Raw genomic sequence first — 20,769 nt, forward strand, 5'->3', positions numbered from 1 at the left:
TGAACCAGTGGAAGATAAGACTGGAAATTTCAAACCATACAGCCTCAGGGAAGCTTTAGAAAATGGTAAACATATACCTCAACAGAATATCCTCTTTAAATCTATACTCTTTAAATCTATACCTCCCTTCTGTTCAGGACAGACAACCTGTCTAGACAACCTGAAGGGAACTTTGGAAACTGTTTTGCCTCTCTGGGTAGCTAGCTCTAGACTTCCTCTGCTCTGCTGGGGGAAAAAGATCTTTCTTTACTGGGGTGTCCAGTGTTACTGCCTGGTAAAAAAAGTATATCTTAGCATTAGAACTGAGGAGGAGAACCATAGATGAACTTCCTTCATCTTGTCTATGAAGAGCTCTAGATTTCTAAGAGACAGATGCTGGATATTAAAGTTAGACCACTTTCATAACATCCCTCCAGGCTCAACCTCTGTCTTACTACTTCTGCACCAGTGTGAAATGAATCCATTCTGTTCCCTACTGAGGAAATTTTTTTTCTAGATGTATTTTTTAGTCTTTCCTGGATCTTAACAGATTTACCTCTCACCATTAGAGAAAAACATTTCTATCGTGTCTCTTCTGAATTCTGTATCCATCAAAATTTGATTTGGCTGCAAGCGCTTACAAAGATAGAATTTTATTTTTATCTTGTGTAAATAGAGGCAGTCCTGGGGTGCTATGGCGTCTCCCTGATCATCTGGGGCACAGTCTCCTTTCATCTCATTGTTTTTCCTTCTTTATCCAACATGGCTGCTCTAGCTGTAGAATATCTACATTTCTAGCCGGTAAGAAGGAGGAATAGAAAAGGAGAAGGACATTTCTTCCATCCCCCAAAGGACTTCTCAGAAGTTGCATATACCACTCTGCTTATATCTTATAAGCCAGTATTTAGTTAACATAGTCATAGTCTAAGGGAGGCTTGGAAATATGTCTGACTAAAAATAGGAATTCCCGATCCTAGAGAAGAAAGGGGGAATGGATGTTGGGGTGGGGGAGCTATTGAGCTCTGTTATGTAAACCTTATCTGTTTTGATTTAAATATTTTTCTGAGATGGTAAAGGAGAAAAGCATAGAATATAACCAATTTAAATTAGATTTTTATCAGAATGAGCTCATAACTTTATGGATTCTAAATTCTTGGCTCTTATTTAAAAAACTTTACATTGGTCTGTAAAGGTAGAAATAAACTAACTTTTAAATTATTCATAATTCTTACTAATTTTTGGCAGTTTGACTTCTTTACTAAACATAGATCTAATGTTTTATCAAAATTTAAAATAATAGCAAATGCTATTGCAAATATAAAGGAAATATGTTCCTTCTATTTTTGTAGAAGATAAATATATTTAACCACTATTAAGAATAACCTATAGAAAATATTTTAGCATAAAAGATCTTGGGTAGAATGAATTCATATATACAGAAATTAAGTGAAATCTAGAATAATTTTAGTTTACTGAAAATTAATTTTTTTTAATGTTTATTTACTTAGAAGGACAGAGATATAGAGCATGAGCAGGGGAGGGGCAGACAGAGAGGGAGACAGAGAATCTGAAGTGGGCTACAGGCTGTTAGCTGTCAGCACAGAGCCTGACGCGGGGCTTGGACTCATGAGCCATGAGATCATGACCTGAGTCGAAGTCGGATGCTTAACCGACTGAGCCACCCAGGTGCCCCAAGTTCACTGAAAATTAGCCAATATGGTACACAGCAGGTAGAATCCCATAGACACTGCAGATTTAAAAAAAATTCTGTTTTTCACAGCAGAGCTTGAGTAAAATGTTGTATTTAACATAATTATTCTCATTATTTTAAATGGTTTACTTGAAGAAAAAAAAAAAGCCAGTGTAAGACTGTAAGTGATAATCATTTTTTTCCTTTATAGGCAAGAAGTTTGATAGCTGTTGGACTGGGTGTTGCAACTCTTGCCTTTGCAGGTAAGATAAGTAAAGCATACTTCTCAATAAATGTTGCAGGAGAAATATTTCCAAATAGCTTCTATAGTGATTCATGAGGATACCCTCTGTATTCTGAGGTTTGGGTTTTAAGACATTATACATTCTCATTTGTTTCTCCATTTATAGTCCCTGAACATTTGTCAGTGTAGCAAAAGCTAGATAACTGTGTAGTGAAGAAAATTAACAATAAGAAGCTAGGAAAACTAGCCCCAATAATAGTTGATCTTCATAGTATTTTTTTTTAGCTTGAACTATAATGTACTTTAAAAACATTGTTCAGGGGCGCCTGGGTGGCTCAGTCGGATAAGCGGCCGACTTCGGCTCGGGTCACGATCTCGCAGTCCATGAGTTCAAGCCCCGCCATCAGGCTCTGTGCTGACAGCTCAGAGCCTGGAGCCTGTTTCAGATTCTGTGTCTCCCTCTCTCTGACCCTCCCCCGTTCATGCTCTGTCTCTCTCTGTCTCAAAAATAAATAAAACATTAAAAAAAATAAATAAATAAAAATAAAAAATAAAAACATTGTTCAGTATGAAGCAATGTAACTGATATGGGGTTCCTCTGTTCTCCCTTGTTTTTTTGTTTGTTTATTCTTGTTTTTTTCTTGCAGTAAGATGTCACATTTCCTGAGTAGTCACTTTTTTTGTTTTTTTTGTTTTTTTTTGTTTTTTTTTAATTTTTTTTTAACGTTTTATTTATTTTTGAGACAGAGAGAGACAGAGCATGAACGGGGGAGGGGCAGAGAGAGAGGGAGACACAAAATCGGAAGCAGGCTCCAGGCTCTGAGCCATCAGCCCAGAGCCCGATGCGGGGCTCGAACTCACGGACCGCGAGATCATGACCTGAGCCGAAGTCGGATGCTTAACTGACTGAGCCACCCAGGCGCCCCTGTAGTCACTTTTTTTGATGAGTATAGTTATTCCCTGTAATGTATTAATTACTTCATTTTTTTTTTAACACATTGGTGTAATTTCTTCTGAAAACCTGGGAGAATTTCTTTTACTGTCCAAATCACCAAATAGTTATAAAAATTTAAAGCAAAATTGTTATCTCTTCCAGTTGTAAATTGGATAGCTATTTCCTAATCAGATGTTGATCTGAGAGCATCTCTCGTTACATTTTTTGTTTTAGCATTTGTGTCTCTTAAGTTTCGTGGATTTGATTTTGTTTGTTGGATCTTCTCTTTAAGTGAAGCTACATTCCATTGTGGTTATATGGAGTTGGTAAGATCCAATTGCAAAATGGGACATAAAAGATTGTTGTTTTGTTTTGTTTTATATGATACTTAATTTCATGCAGTTCTCTTAAAGCACCTTAAGCATAAACACTTAAAAATCAAGATCAGTGGTTCAGATTCTCTTGGTCTTTGTGCCATCAACGTCTTGTGTCTCATCGTGATGACTACACTGAGGTTTTCTGAGAAGACTATCGTCCAAAAAGGAATTCTGACAAACTTGGCCCTAAACATGAAACGTGAATTTTAGTATCAACTATTTTAGCAGAATTGGTATAGTTATTTTGAAATTCAAATGGAAGATTTTTATTTGAAATTAAAGACAGATGCTGTACTTTTGCCAGGGTTTTCTTTCTAAAATGAGAAGAATTGGTGTGTGAATTGTGTACATACCACACTTTTGCCAAGTTCTTATTACTAACTAGAATGTTAATAGCAGGCAGCTCTCTTCCAGAGCCAAATGCAACTGAATAATGGAATTTAGGAGAAAGTACACTTAGACTTGTTGGAACTAGGTCTTCTGGTTTATGGTTAAAGTAAACCTTCAGATGTCACTTGTTGAAGACTTTACCTACTTTTTTCATCAAGACTGCCTGATTATATGTGCTTTTATATTTTAAATTTTGAGGTAATTTAAAAGCTATACTGTGTACTATTGTAGAATCAGATGGAAATTGACATCTATAGGACAAGAGGTTTGGATGAGTTAGGCTCTCACTTATTCAGTGTCACTTATTTAACTTAATTTCCCTTTATTTAATGCTCTCCTTGAGGTCAAGAACTTTTTCTCTTCTATGTGGATTGACTATTTCCCATCTCCCATACCTAGCATCCTATTTTTCACATGTTGTTTGCACAGGAATAATAGTGTGTTTAGACAGGTGACTACTTTTTTTTTTTTTAATGTTTTCTTTTTTTAATATTTATTTACTTTTGGGAGACAGAGTGCAAGCAGGAGAGGGGCAGAGAGAGAGGGAGACACAGAATCTGAAGCCGGCTCCACGCTCTGAGCTGTCAGCACGTAGCCCGACGTGGGGCTTGAACCCATGAAGCGTGGGATCATGACCTGGGCCAAAGTCTGCCGCCTAACCGACTGAGCCACCCAGGCGCCCCTAGACAGGAAATTTCTAAGAGGTGTATGTAATTGAGCTTTCCCAGTGGAAATCTTGATTTGCAAAGAAGGTTATGGTTGGAAATTGAATAAAATCCAGAGTATCATAGTGGGTTTTCTAGTAAGACTTTTGGGAAGAGAGACACTACTGTTGATCGGTACATAATGCTGATTAGGGTATAAAAGGTAAATTAATCAGGTAATATTTTATTCTTGTTCTATGCCCTCAAAATAGTTTGGGACCTGTTTTGCTATTGATGACTCAGGAGTTTTAATTATTAGGATACCTAAGAAAAGAAAGCACCAAAATAAATTATGCTTTTAGGAGAATAGTTAAATTTGATGAGAAATTGACAGTAAATATCTTTGGTGAATATTTCTTACATAGTTGCTTTTTACTTTGTAGATAGTTCCATTAAAATTGTTCCTATGTTTTACAGATCCTAGATAGTATTTGTTCTCTTAAGTATTTCAAAGTGATTATCACTGGGAAAATCAGTACAAATAACCAGATGTGTGAATCTACACATACATAAAAGGACTTTATCTATAGTTTGTGTTAGAGTACTAGGATGTTTTTTTTTTTTTTTTTTTTGTTACCTATCATATGGTATAAATAGAAGATATACATAAACATTGACATTTTCTAATTTTATAATCATTAATTAGAACTTGATAAATAATAACTTTATTTTTATTTTTATTTTATTTTTTATTTTCGAGAGAGACAGAATGTGTGAGCTGGGGAGAGGGGCAGAGGGAGAAAGAGAGAATCCCAGACAGGTTTTATGCTCAGCACAGAGCCCAATGCAGGAGCTCGATCCCACGACCCTGGGATCATGACCTGACCTGCAAGAGTTGGATGCTGAACCAGCTGAGCCACCCAGACATCCCTCAATCTAATAACTATTTTAATTATGTTAAAATGAAATGCTTCCTCCATTCAATAAATTAGACATTTGGAAAAATAGAACTTTCTGGTAAATTTTGAAATAGTTATTGAAATAATACATAGAAAAGAAACTATCGATAAATATTGTAGTTACTACCTTGTGGGTATTGTCTTTCCATATTATGGAAAATATGTTTGCTCTTATTCCTGTTGTTTTTTAGGTCGCTATGCATTTCAGATCTGGAAACCTCTAGAACAAGTAATCACAGAAACAGCAAAGAAGATTTCCACTCCTGTGAGTTAAAGATGGCTTTAGTTAGAAGGCTTGTTTTGATTTTTGTTTATATGCCATATTTGATAGTAATTTAGAAAATGTCTTAGATTTTTCAACATTTGTAGTTTACTTTCTTCATGATACCCTTGGGGTGTTTATTTATTGATTTGTTTCAGTCTCTTAGTCACGTTATTTTTATTTCTAATCTTATTCCTGCTTTTGACATCTAATTATTATATCTCTCTTAGTAGTATTACACCAACTTTGAGGTAATTTATCTTCCTTGTTTAATTAATATTAATTCTTTTAGTGATTGTCTATATTAATTCTTGTGGTAGAAGCTGGATATAGTTGATGAATAAAACAGACAAGTTCCTTGCCCTGATGGAGCTTACCCAAGAGTTTATTTCATCATAAAATTTGAAACTGATCCCCGTGTACCACCGCCTGATCATTTCAAACATAAAATTATAAGATTCCAATCCTGAAATCCTATAGGGCTTATACATTCATCTATAGGCATTGTAGCTACTCTGCTGAGCTAAATGTAAGTGAAGAATGAATGATAGTAGATACTTAAAAGCTACTGCGTAGTGGACTGGTTTGTAACTACTGGACACAATGCAAAGAAAACTCACTGAAGCGTTGCAGCATAATCGTTGACTTCTGGGAAATAGAAGCAGATATGGGATAGATCAACTTGGCTTGCAGCAATTGGAGAATGAATGACTTGTTTTAGCAAAGGCATTACAGGCTTGTGAGGCTTAGTTAGCCGTGAACAATGACCACACTTTCAAAGGATGACATACTGACAAATAATTAAACTCAGGTCCAAAAGAACTGCAAGTGATTTTGCAGACCTATAAATGTATGTCTGTGATTAGAGGGAGCATGTGTGTTTTTTTTTTTTTTTTCTGTGTTCCTATTTATATTTTATTTGGCTACAGTATTAATAGGTATTTAGCATTCGTTCAGTAATTATTCATTCTACATGCCAGACATTACTGTGGAGAGTGGGGTATAGTCAAGGACCATATAAAGATATTGACCTTAGGAGTGTATATTTTAGTGGACACAGACAATTAACAAGTGAATGAATAAGTAAAGTATATACTATGTAGAAGTGTTGACTGCTTATAAGAAAACTAAATCAGGCTAAGAGTTTAAAGAATAACAGCAGAGAGGAATTGATACTAGATGGGTCAGGGAAGGCCTCACTGAGAAGATGAGAGAGCAGATGTGAATCTCTGAAGAAAGAGCTATCTAGGGACTGAAACACTGCAGAGGTCCTGAAGTGGAAATGAGCTTTGCAGCAAGAATAACCCCAGTGAAATATGCAAAGGGAATAGTGGTAGGATAGGGACCAGATCATTTGAGGCCCCATAGACTATGATCAAAACTGCGAATTTTACTTCAAGTATAATGGAAAGCTTTTGGAAGGTTTTGAGCATGGGGGCAACGTGATTTGCATTTTATTTTATTTTTAATGTTTATTTATTTTTGAGAGACAGAATGTGAGCGGCGCAGGAGCAGAGAGAGAGGGAGACACAGAATCCAAAGCAGGCTCTATCCAGGCTCTGAGCTGTCAGCACAGAGCCCGATGCGGGGCTCGAACTCCCGAACCATGAGATCATGACCTGAGCCGAAGTCAGACACTTAACCAACTGAGCCACCCAGGTGCCCGTGATTTGCATTTTAGATGATCACTTTGCTGCATGGAGGGTCAACAAGAACAAGCCAGAGTAAAAGCTCTCAATCCAGTTAAGAGGGTATTGAGATACTTCAGGTAATAGATAATGGTGGCTTGAAATACAGGAATGAAAATAGTGGCATAATTCCTTAATTCAGTGTTACTTATGTCTTTCCATATGTTTATAAATAATGAATGGAGGGAATTTCAGAAATTATTTCTCTTCTGTTAAGGTGATATTCAGTAGATATATTTATACTATAAATAAAGGACTCCCAAGTTTTGTAGAACGGCATTATTTAACATTGTAAAGGAAGAGAGAGCAAGAAAATGAGAAAATTTTCACTGCTCCGTGGAGGCTCACGGATAAGGTAGAATAATTTAAGAGATTGTCATGGGTATACTAAATAGAGAAATAATGTGTCCCTCTTTCCTTTTCCTTTGTGGGCTTGAGTTAAGAAACAGTTTTTGATAAATCTGGCCCTGTTTTCCCCCACAAAATACTACTGTTGCAGTTTGCAGTGAAAATATTTTTTAGAACATCTTTATCATCATCACTGTCATCATAATTATACCTCTGTGAAGATAAGGGTGTTTTAAACAATTCTTTAAATATTAATAATTCTAGGGAAACTGAGAAATTAAATATGTGCATGCTTTCTCTTGGCACTAATGATTCCAAAAAGTCAAACTTCATAAAACACAGCATTTACAATGTTTTGATGTTATTAATATGATTCATTATTAAGCCAAATAGGGTTGTTAAAAAAAATAGGAATTTGTAACTGTGTGCCACTAAATCTCTGTCGCTCAAGAGAACCTGGAAAGCATTCAAGGTTCAAGTTTCTATATTTTTAAAAAAAAATTTTTTTTAAAGGAGCCTGGGTGGCTCAGTTGGTTAAGCATCCGACTTCAGCTCAGGTCATGATCTCACACTCCGTGAGTTAGAGCCCCGCCTCGGGCTCTGTGCTGACAGCTCAGAACCTGGAACCTGCTTAGGATTCTATGTCTCCCTCTCTCTTTGCCCCTCCACTGCTCATGCTCTGTCTCTCTGTGTCTCAAAAGTAAATTTAAAAAAATAAAAAAAAATTTTTTTTAATGTTTATTTTTGAGACAGAGACAGAGTGTGAGCGGGGGAAGGGCAGTGAGAAAGAGAGAGACAGAATCTGAAGCAGGCTCCAGGCTCTGAGCTGTCAGCACAGAGCCGCCCCACCCCCCCATCCCCCCCACCCCCGTGAGGCTCAAACACAGGAACTGCTAGATCATCACCTGAACCAAAGTCAGATGCTTAACCGACTGAGCCACCCAGGCGCCCCTCTATGGGTTCTTTTTAAATTTCTTCTTGAAGTTTGTTTTCTCTGTACTTTATTTAACATCATTTTGTCCTTAAATCTCATCTTTGTATTTTCATACCTTTTTTTCCCCCCATTTTTCTTGAATACTACCTGGAGTAATTTTTTCATATGGAATGCGTGGATGGTAAATGTTTTAAGTTCTTCTCTACTAAACGGTTTGTTTCTTTTCTCTCATTGTTAGTCATCAGCTGCTGGCTCCTTGGAAATCTGGTGAGCCAGTATGAGGGAAGAACAGAAGTTTCTGCTCAGGGGCCAACTGGCTGGCTCAGTCAGTGGAGCCTACAACTCTAGGCTCATGAGTCTGAGCCCCATATTGAGTGTAGATTACTTAAAAAAAAAAATCTCTGCTCAGACTGAACCTCAGTGCCCACATACATGCTTTCCTGTATACTCTCAGCCACATTTTCTGGTAACTGAGACTCTTAGCCAGAATTTCTTGTGTTCTTATTCTTACTCCTTTGTAAGCAGCCTGTTTCGGTTTTCTTTTGTTGTTTGTGTTTTAGGTTTTTAGTTTTTTGGTAATTTTTATTTGTTTTTTAACTCTGGAAGTTTTGGGTTTTTTTTTTCTTTATTACTGATGTTCTGAAATTTCACAGGTATTCTCAGTGAAATTTAAGTGAAAATTCCCTATCTTTTATTCTGGAAGATTCTCCTATACTTTTTCTTTAATTATTTTTTCTTTTACATTTTCTCTCTTTTCTGTTCCTGGAACTCTTACTAGAGACACATTGGACCTCTGAGTCTATCCTTTATGTCACTGAACAGTTTCTTTCTTATTTTTCATCTTCTTATCTTTTTGTTTTACATTCCACAGTATTTCCATAGCTTATCTTCCAGATCACCAGATTGGGTTTTAGCAATGGCCAGTCTGTTATTTAATCCATCACTAAATGTTTTACTTCAGTAATATTTAATATCTCTTTTCATAGCAATTTACTCTTTTATGGATATAAGATACTAATTTGAAAATTGTCACGTCCTCTTCTGCTTTCTGATTTACCTCCTTCCTCCAAAAGCCAGTTGTTACTTGTTCATCTTTGTTCTGTTTTATTGCCCCCCGTGGTATTGGATTTGTTCAAATGTCTGACAATCCTTGGTTATTGGTGTATGTTTGTGAGGACTGAGTTGAATAATGTAAGTGTTATAATAGTATAACAGTTTGGTAAACTCACTTTATTAAAAAAAATTTTTTTAATGTTTATTTATTTTTGAGAGACAGAGCACAAGCAGGGGAGGGGCAGAGAGAGAGGGAGACATAGAATCCGAAGCAGGCTCCAGGCTCTGAGCTGTCAGCACAGAGCCTGACGTGGGGCTCGGACTCACAGACCATGAGATCATGACCTGAGCCAAAGTTGTACACTTTAATGGACTGAGCCACCCAGGTCGCCCCTGTACATTCACTTTAATTGAACAAGAGTGTTGATAGTGGGCTGTGAATACAAAGATGGTTTATGTCAACAGGCATGTTTTCCAAAGCAAGGCACCCAGAGGCAGGCTTGAGACCTCCAGAGAGAGGTTGAGGAAAGATTAAGCACTGTGTATACTTCATTCCTTGGCATAACTGTCCCCCTGACTGGCCTCCTGGGTTCTGTAGTGTGATCTGCTAGTACTCTCCTTTGCTTCTGTTGGGACCTACCACCCACAATGAGATACATCTCAGGCTAGTAGTTGTTTTTCTTAGCCAGAGGGCAAAAATGGCAGGTGGTAGGCCCCTTATGCTCTGTTAATGGAGTTAGAAATGGTCATCTCTGCTGTCTGGTTTAATTAATTATCCTGATGTCATTATTATATTTGTTGACTCTAAAGTTAGTGCTTTCTTTATTTCCTGGGAAGGCTTTTCCACTTTCCTCTGGTGTTTGAAGCTGCAGTGATGTTTTTGTGTCTTTAATTGTAATCTTACCTGTTTTCAGCTCTCTGGTTTTCTCTTTGTCTCATTTCTTGTTTTCTAGGCCTCATATGGACTTTTCTGTTTAAAAATATCTCTCTTCTTATTTCAGAGGCACTTTAGGAAGCAAAAGACCTTTTTTTATTCAATCTTCTGTTTTGAACCAGTAGTTTTTTTGCTTGACCTTTCATATGTTAGTGTCTGTTATAAACTCAGTCAGTGTTTACCCCTAATTTTTTTTCCTGGGGAAGAAACCCAAGTCACTCATCTTCTTCTGAGGCTTTTCTTTTTCTTTTTAATTTCTTAAAATGTTTTTATTTATTTTTGAGACACAGAGAGACAGAGCATGAGCAGGGGAGGGGCAGAGAGAGAGGGAGACACAGAATCCAAAGCAGGCTCCAGGCTCCGAGCTGTCAGCACAGAGCCTGATGCGGGGCGAACTGTGCGATCATGACTTGAGCCCAAGTTGGACATCTAACTGACTTGGCCACCCAGGCACCCCGAGGCTTTTATTTTTCTATTTGTGAAAATGTCCCTTTATTTGAATACAGTTTTTAAAAATTGGACTTCTTTTGTTTTATGGTTAAGTGAATTTCATGGAAACAACGCAAATTAAAATCGTACCTCTGTGGCTCTATAAACGAAATAGATTATTGTAAATAATAGGAGATTATAGTTTATGGTAAATTTATTTCTTCTTAAGATTATGGAATGATATAGTTCTTCTTTGGTTGTGTGGAGGGCTTTTGTATTTCAAGCTCTTGGCTGAGCCAATTAACGAAGTTTTGTTGAACTTGGTTCATTTCGTATCTCCTTTGATAATATGTGACACCATAGCATTTAATGCTAATTTCAGAACGAAAATGATTTTGAGGTATGTTGTTTATGTGTATGCTTTATAGATAGAATAACACAAAATAATAATTTGTAAGGTGCAGGGTATATTTCAAATGGCAGCATAAAAGTCGTGGCATCCTGTTTCTGTTCTTGGAAATTCTGTTAGAAAAATATAACCATTTACTCTATTTGATGGAGTTTTTGTATAGTTAAACTGTTCCTTTTGGATATGCAGAGATTAACTTACTCATAAGAAGGTCAGTGTTTTAGGGTATGAGTCTCATCTAGATGCTATATTTTAAGTAGCTTTTTCTAGGGCACCTGGGTGGCTCAGTCGGTTAAGCCTCCAACATCAGCAGAAGTCCTGATCTCACGGTCCATGGGTTCGAGCTCCGTGTCAGGCTCTGTGCTGACAGCTCAGAGCCTGGAGCCTGCTTCGGATTCTGTGGAATCCGAATTCTGTCTCCCTCTGCCCCTCCCTGACTCACTCTGCTGTGTCTCTGTTTCTCTCAAAAATAAATAAACATTACAAAGAATTTAAAAAAAATTTAAGTAGTTTTTTCTGTGTCTCCTTTTCTACCTGGGCAAACCAGAAAGTAAATCAATTGCTCTGATACAATACCTGCTGTTAGGGCTAATGAGTTTCTGACTCGTGGGGTGACACTTCATGAAACATCAGTTTATCATGTTTATTATGCTGAGATTTTGGAGTTCCCTAAGGTAAATAAATACTTACAGAAATGTCAGGGAGTAAGGTACGTATCTAGTAAAAATTTTGATCTGTTGAGAGAAAACTTAAAACTAGCTGTTATTCCTCTGTGAAGTCCCCTTGTTCTTTATATAATCTCCATGTGCATGTGTGTGTATAATTTGTCCAGGTTACTATGTGTACTTCCATAATTTGATTCTTTTGCTCCCCTTACAACTTAGAGACGGGTATTTTTAGTTTTCTTTCTAGATTGTAAATTACTTGAAACTTGAAATAGTACGTCATATCCCTCACGGCACTGGTGCATTGATACATTAGCATCTATGTGATAAGGATGGAACTTGACCTGTCTCTTTTGAAATGTTGCTGGCATGTAATAGGTGCTGAAGTGTTTGTGAAATGAATTAATTGCCAGGGAATTATTCCCAGGTGGAAATTTATATCAAGCTGTTCAAAGAGAGCAGCTTATATAAATGACCAGCTCTGGCTCCCTGGGACTCATTTTTAAGTTTGTTTTCTTGGTCTTTTATTTAGTCCTCCTTTTTAAAAAAATTATACGAATAGTCTGTGTTCATTGTTGAAAACTTAGGAAATAAAAATAAAGAAGAAAAAAATTATTCATAACATCACCAACCAGAAGTAACATTTTAGTGTATATATACTTTCAGAGTTTGTTTTATGTAAACATACACTTATTTATCTTTCCTTACAAAAATAGAGTTTCATGTTTTAGAAACATGTATACAGTACAGTCATCGATGCATTTTTTTTTTCCTTCTGAAGTTGAGTTCGTGCATCCTGTTGCTTTGTTACGAGCTCCTAAAGAGCTGTCTCCCATTCCTTCTCTCCTGTTCTCTCTCAAACCCAGTCTCATCAGACTCTCACTCCTACTCCCTGCGACTCTTGTCAAAGACTTTGACCTCTTTGATAAATCTAGCAGTCAGTTCTCAGCTCACATCTGATTTGACCTACAGAAGTGTTTGAAACTTTTTTCCTTCCTTACTTTGGGCTGCTTTTCCTTCAGCCTTACTGCTGGTCCTACTCAGTCTGCTTACGGATTCCTCTCCTTTTGTGTGCCCCTAAAACCTGCAATCTCTAGGGCTCACTGTTTGGACTTCTTACCTACTCTTACTCCTTAGGTGATCTCATTCAGTCTCATGGCTTTACATACTGTCTATATATACTCGTGACTCCTAAATGTTATCTCCAGGTCAGACTTTTCCATTTAGATATTTAACAGACATTTCAAACTCAATATATCCAAAACCAGTCTCCTGATACCTATTACCCTCAATAAACAACTGCTCCCTCTCTAAGTCATTTAGTGGCAGTTTGGCAATTTAGGCCAGAAACCTTAAACTCATTTGCAGTTTAAGTTCCTTGGAACTGAGACAAAGCAGACAGACAGAAATTAGCAAGCTGGTAGTTCATCAGGGAGTGCTTTTAGGATCAACAGCTCCAGAAGGGAAGAGAAGGAAGGACAGAAGGACAATTTAGGCTGCAGTAGGCCTCAGCCAACCCCATAGTGAGCTCTGGAGCACGGGTAGCTCATTGTGGTTGTCCCAGGTTGGGGCAAGGAGCCACAAGACTGAATGATGTCACTCGATAAGTGAATATAGATAGGAAGTTTAAGGACTGAACTCAATGAACTACAATGTTTATCCCCCCATATCAACCAGTCATTAAATAGAAAACTGCCCTGGGAAGGGGGCCTGAGCTTGACTTTCTTTAGCCAAGGCAACTCCTCTAACGAGTCTGACAGCTGAGTGCTGTCTGCCAGCAACAGCCCCAACGTCCACGAAGTAAGTCCTTCACGTCTGAAGGGGGAGCTGCACGTGTATAGCAGTGTTTACTGCATCATCTTTAATCCCTTTTTCATATCCCTTATGTAATCTGCCAAGCAAATTATTAGTTTTCCTTTCAGAATACATCTAGAATGTGACCAGTTTCAAACTACCTCCTCTATTACCACGTTGGCCCATACCACCATCATCTCTTGCCTAGGTTATTGTTATCTCGTCTTAACTGGTCTCCTGATTCCCTCCTGCACCTTTCTTCCTATTCTTCACGTGGTATTTAGAGTAATCCTTTCAAACGAAAGCCAAATGACATGACTCCAGTGCCCTGGTTTCTCCTACCATTGAGAATAGAATCCTAAAGATTGCTGCCACTTACAGGGCCCCCCACAATCTGGCCCCTAGTTGCCTCTCTGATACTACGGTCTTCCTTGCTCATGCATTTCCAGCCACCTTTCAGTGACCTTTCAGTCCAGTTTTGTGCTCTCTCTTGGCCTTGCTGTCTGCTATTCTGACGTCCTCCCCACTTTGTCAGTTCCTCCTCTTCCTCTTCCTTCTCTATCAACCAGTCCAGTGGGTAAAAAAGATGTGTGTCATATCAATATTAAATGACTTGTCAAGGTTACCCAATGAGAAAATTATTGCAGAGCTTAGGAAGACTTCAAGCCTTTGCTTCTGTTGATTTCTTTGATTCTGTTATAATCTTAGTGTAGAAAAATCAATGTATTTGAATGTGAAAAAATTGTTAATGTTTTTTAAGTTCGTCTTGGTCATAGTTTCTTGTAAAGGATCCTTGTTTAGTGCCCTCCCCCCCTACAGTTTCAGGTTGCCTTGTAGTAAAATGCATTACTCTTATTGCCGCTATGATAGGTTTGAGGTCCTGCCACCTCATACATGCAACTAATTATTTCATGCTCTTTCTTTCCTGTACAGAGCCTTTCATCCTACTATAAAGGAGGATTTGAACAGAAAATGAGTAGGCGAGAAGCTAGTCTTATTTTGGGTATAAGGTAGGTGAGCTACATAAGTCTTATTTTATTCTGTGGCCAAGCTTGTCTTGAAAAAGGGAGAAAATGTTACAGTAAAGTTTTCCTTATATTTTAAATTATGAATAGGAAGCAGAGGAAAAAATACAAAATTTTTACATTTTAAAAGCCCAAATCCCTAAAAATATCAGGCAAAGATGTGATGTGTCCTTATTCCTTAACAAGGGGCTCTGAGCTCTTATGTTGGAATACAGTACTAAAATTTCAAAGCAATTGTCAAAATCTCCCTTACTGTGATACCCCATTCTTTCTGAACTCAGTTTTATGATTTATTATCTATCATATTTTCTGTTATAATATAGGATCTATTTCACAGTTCTTTTCTATTTTCACAATTTGACATCTAGCATATTTTATTATAATTGTTTCACCCTAGTATCTATTGTGTGACTTTGGACCACATAGGAGAAAGCTAATGATGTTGTGTGATTGCTCTGTGATAACATTTAACACTTAAAGTTAAGAATATGCCCCCTGCCATTTAGTTGCTAGTCGCTATATTCATTTGTTTACCTTATGTTCCCTTAGAGCCCACTCAAATTTTTGTGGGGGTTGGTTACAGTATGTCATCTGCAGCAGATCTTCTGATGATTTAATCAACATCATTAAGCAGAATAGGTCATAAAGTCCTGTATTGATACAGTTTTTTGGATCTCTTGTAGATTTGCACATTTTTAAGGCCAAAACATGTGATTATTTCTTTTGACTTAGCAAGAAAAGATAAGGGGTAGGGAGCAAAGGAAATGGTTCGGTTGAGCTTGGTGCTTTATTTAAATATAAGAGATGAAGTTTCTTACTGAGAATAGGTTTTAGGTAGGGGAGGGAACCAAATTAGGAAGTTGGCTCTATTTCGACCATTCTTTGCTTTAATATTATTCAGGATGGCCTTGTTATTTTTCTGGAACTATTATTGGACCCCCATAGCATCCCATTCATAGTCTTGAAATGTGAATATGGAACTTACTATAAAACCAAACACAAAGGTTTTTGAGACTGTCAGTCGATATCATCCAAAGCATTCCTGTTGTTACAACAGATAATTAGGAGTTGACTTAAGATTTCTGTTTTTAAAGGTTTATCTTGTTAACCTAGAAACTGTAGAAAATTTCACAAAGATGATTTGCTGGTTAAGCGTATATACTCTCAGGGAGTCTGGGTGGCTCATTTGGTTAAGTGTCAGACTCCTGATTTCAGCTCAGGCCATGATCTGACAGTTTATGAGAGTGAGTCCCAGATCTGGCTCTGCGCTGACAGTGTGGAGCCTGCTTGGGATTCTCTCACTCCCTCTCTCTCTCTGCTCCTCCCCTGCTCACTTGCATGCACATGTGCTCTCTCTCACAATGTAAACTGAAAAGTATATGCTCTTAACAGGTGAATGTGTCCTCATTTGTAAAATAGAGATAGTAATAGTTTCTGTCTGGTAGGGTTGTTGTGAAGACCGATACATAGATAATTCTGCACGTAAACACAGCACTTAGTGCCACAAGATTAGAGAACGCCACTCGGTCCCGTGAACCCCACTTCCCAAGTCCCAGTCACGTGCATTCCAGGGAACAGTTTGTATTCCTTGATGTAGGCAACATGATATTTAAAGTTATATTTCAATTTCATGGTGAAATTGTCTGTACTGGAGATCCGTCCGAGCTTTATTTAATTTTTGTACTGTGTTTAAGAACTAGGATTCTCCCATCCTGTTTAATCTTTAGAATAACAAATAAATGTCTTATGTATTAACAAATAACAACAAATACCAGCTGAGCCAAACAGATTCTTATCCTGCTTCTGTCACTGAAGCACTGCATTATAGGATCCAAGTCAAGTTATTTTTAGCTTTTCTGCCCTTCAGTTTCTTCATTTTTGAATGGAGTTAGTAATATTTAGGCTTGTTGAAATAATATAAAATGATATGACGATACCTTTTTATAATAGTGCCTACCAAATAACAGATGCTAAATAAATGTTGGCTCCTCTTTCTTCCCGTTTGTATCACAAATGCAGAAGCTAAATATTTGCCCTTTACATATTAAACAGAAAGGTAACCCTTATTTGCTTTCCTCTAGCCTTTTCTTTCAGTCAGGTAGTGTTGTTTTTGAGAAGACTCTTCAAGATGTGAATACGTTGCTGTGGCTCCCTTCTCTGTGATCATTGAATCTAAACTACTTAGACTATGTAACAAGTAGGTAAAGGCACAGTGGAGCTGACTGTTGATGACCTATTAAAAAAAATACTCTATATGCTATTAGATGAGTCTATGCATTTTTATTGATTTCTCGAAGCCTAAAATATTTTACCAAGCGGCCCAGGAAAACTATTGTTCATACTTGTTACTTTCTGAAATGATGAACATTTGAGATTTTCATACTTTCTGAACACTTCTGTGGAATTATGTTAAGCTAAATGTTATTCAAAAGACCAATAGTAAAAGTGATGAAACCAAAACTGCTCCATTTGCCACGAGATTAGAGAACACCACTCAGTCCCATGAACCCCACTTCCCAAGTCCCAGTCACATGCATTCCTGGGAACAGTTTGTATTCCTTGATGTAGGCAACGTGATATTTAAAGTTATATTTCAATTTCACGGTGAAATTGTCCGTACTGGAGATATATCCGAGCTTTATTTAATTTTTGTAGTGTTTAAGAGCTAGGATTCTCCCATCCCGTTTAATCTTTAGACTAACAAATAAAGGTACTAAAGTGTATTAAATTCCTAGAGCCTTAATATAGCAGTCAGGAAAAGGGAATAAATTCTGCAGGCACACAAGAATATTTCCCTTATCACCAGAGCTCACCACTAGGACTCTGATCATTATTATCTTAAAGGCATAATGTTTTGAATGGCCGTACTTGTACATAGAAACTTTCCTTGCGTTTCTTACTTCCTTCAGTGCAGTTCAGTGGTTGGCAGACTACATTGTACATAATGCTTTATGGACTTTTATGTACAAAACCAAGTGTTAAAGGCAATGTAAGTGATTATGAACGATAATCTATGAGATATAATTATCAAGGATAATTTTCAGATTTTATCCTACATGCTAAATTAAAGTTTAATATCCAGAATAAGATGCAACTTACCATTTATACTCCCCCCAAAGAACATAGAATGTACATTTGGATTTTACCCAACTTACATCTTCATTATCTAGTGGTTCACATTTGATTTGTTTTATGAAATGTTTTTTAAAGCGCCTCTTTTTCCATTTTAAGATTTTCTGCAATACAGTAATCCTTTATAGTGTCAGTGTTTACTAATATAGAGCCATTATTTGAAGGAGTTTACCTTTTAGAGCCATTTTGTTTTGGAGGACTATATAAAATGCATTAAGCACATATTGCATATTCAATACTGGATGCGATTTTAAGATACAAATCATAGCTTCTTCTCTTTAGTATCTACCTTAAGAAGACATGTTAAATACTTGCAGAGCAACTAGAAAGTATAACTAATAAAGGAAAGAAGGGTTGTAGAGCACCACAAAAGAGAATGAGAAATGTAAGTTTGCGGCAGGAAACTAACCATACTGGAATTAAAAAAATAATGTGTGTTTCATTTCTTAATAGGCAATTAATAAAGTATTCACAGCCATGATGTAATTTTAGTGACTTATTTTTCAAAACTTAGTAGTCTTTAGAATCAGACACTGTCTTGATTATCTGGGAAGTATCTACAAACCAAAAAGTTAAGTTTGAAATGGTCCCCCAAAGGACTTTCATAAGCCAAGAGGAATACCCTAAAGTCCTTATACTAAAAGACTTTTTTATTATTAAAAAGGTTTTTTTAATTTAAAAAATTTCCCTCGTTTCATTGAGATATAATTGACATATAACATTGTATGTTAGTTTAAGACGTATAACATAATGATTTGACATGTATAATATGTACAGATTGCAAAATGGTTACCATAACAACTTTAGTTAACATCCTTCACCTCACATAGTTACAGATGTATTTTTTCTTGTGATGAGAACTTTTAAGATCTACTGTTCTATCACCATTCAAATATAAACTACAGCATTGTTGACTGTAGTCACCATGCTGTATATTCCATCCCCAGGACTCACTTATCTTATAACTGTAAGTTGTACCTTTTGACACTCATTTCCCCCACCCTTCTCCTCTTGCCTCTGGCAACCACCAGTCTGTTCTGTTTTTGGGAGTTTGGCTTTTTTAGATTCCACATATAAATGAGATCATACAGTATTTGTCTGTCTTTGACTGATTTTTTACTTAGCATAATGCTGTCAGGGTCAATTCATGTTGTCACCAAGTAGCAAGATTTTCTTCTTTTTAATGACTGAAAAATATTCTGTTGTATATGTGTGTGTGTGTGTGTGTGTGTGTGTGTGTGTGTGTGTGTGACATTTTTCACTCATTCATCTGCTGATGGACACAGGTTGTTTCCATGTCTTGCTACAGTGAACATGGGGGTGCTGATATCTCTTTGAGAGACTGATACTTTTTTTTAAGTTTATTCATTTATTTTTGAGAGAGACAGAGACAGCATGAGTGAAGGAGGGGCAGAGAGAGGGAGAGAGAATTCCGAGCAGGCTCCACACTGTCAGCACAGAGCCCAATGAGGGGCTCAAACTCACAAAACCAAGACATCGTGACCCGAGCCGAAACCAAGAGTTGGACAGTGAACCGACTGAACCACCCAGGCGTCCTGAGAGTGATTTTATTTCCTTCAGATATATACCTAGAAGTAGAATTGCTGGATCATATGGTAGTTTTATTTTTAATTTTTTCAGAACCTCCATACTGTTCCATAGTAGCTGTACCAGTCTACATTTCCACCAACAGTGTACAGGGGTTCCCTTCACGTCTTTCTAACACTTGTTTGTCTCTTGTCTTTTTGATGGTAGTCATTCTAGAAGGTGTGATGTGATATTTCATTGTTGTTTTGATTTGCATTTTCCCTGATGACCAGTGATGCTGATCACCTTCGCATGTACCTGTTTGCCATTTTATGTTTTTGGAAAAATGTCTAGTGAGATCCTCCACTCATTTTTTTTTTTTTTTTTTTAACGTTTATTTATTTTTGAGACAGAGACAGAACATGAACGGGGGAGGGACAGAGAGAGAGGGAGACACAGAATCGGAAGCAGGCTCCAGGCTCTGAGCCATCAGCCCAGAGCCCGATGCGGGGCTTGAACTCACGGACCGTGAGATCGTGACCTGAGCTGAAGTCGGACGCTTAACCGACTGAGCCACCCAGGTGCCCCATCCTCCACTCATTTTAAAATGAGATCTATCTATCATCTGTCTGTCCGTCTATCTTTGCTATTGAATTGTATGAGTTCTTTATATATTTTGTATATAACCTCTTATCAGATATATGATTTGCAAATATTTTGTCTTATTCCATAGGTTGTTTTTTCACTTTGTTGATGGTTTTCCTTTCTGTGTAGAAACTTCTTAAACTTTGATGGAGTCCCATTGTTTTAATTTTGTTGCCTAGCTTTTGATTTCAGATTTTAAAAATTACTGCCAAGAACGATGTCAAGGGGTTTACCCCCTGTGTTTTATTCTAGGAGTTTTATGGTTTCAGGTCTTTAGTTCAAGGCTTTAATCTATTTTGGGTTGATTTTGTGTATGGTATAAGATAAGGGTCCAGTTTTATTCCTTTGCATGTCAGCTGTCCAAATTTCCCAACGCCATATTGACAAGACTATCTTTTACTTGTTTTACATTTTTGGCTCCTTTGTCATAAACTAATTGACCATATATACATGGGTTTATTTCTGAGGTCTCTCAGAACTGTTTCATTGATCTGTGTGTTTCTTTTTAAGTTAATATTATACTGTTTTGATTTTTATAGCTTTGTAATATACTTTGAATGCAGGAAGGGTGATGCCTCCAGCTTTGTTATTTACCAAGATCTTTGGCTGTTTGGAGTCTTTTGTGGTTCCATACAAATTTTAAGATTGTTTGTTCTATTTTTGTGAAAAATGCCTTTGGAATTTTCATAGGTCTTTCATTGAATCTA

At 37.1% G+C, this 20,769-nt stretch overlaps 1 protein-coding gene across 1 annotated transcript in view; it reads left to right on the forward strand.

The window, feature by feature from the left end:
* Positions 1–20,769, forward strand: part of DNAJC15 (DnaJ heat shock protein family (Hsp40) member C15) — a 68,582-nt gene that overhangs the window by 27,317 nt on the left and 20,496 nt on the right. The window contains exons 2-4 of the mRNA XM_019447462.2: positions 1,881–1,932; positions 5,409–5,482; positions 14,667–14,743. Of these exons, the coding sequence (XP_019303007.1) occupies positions 1,881–1,932; positions 5,409–5,482; positions 14,667–14,743 (203 nt within the window). The remainder of the gene's footprint in view (positions 1–1,880; positions 1,933–5,408; positions 5,483–14,666; positions 14,744–20,769) is intronic.

Source organism: Panthera pardus, unplaced genomic scaffold (genome assembly GCF_024362965.1).
Source record: "Panthera pardus isolate Hobbes unplaced genomic scaffold, ASM2436296v1 HiC_scaffold_1, whole genome shotgun sequence".
NCBI lineage: Eukaryota > Metazoa > Chordata > Mammalia > Carnivora > Felidae > Panthera > Panthera pardus.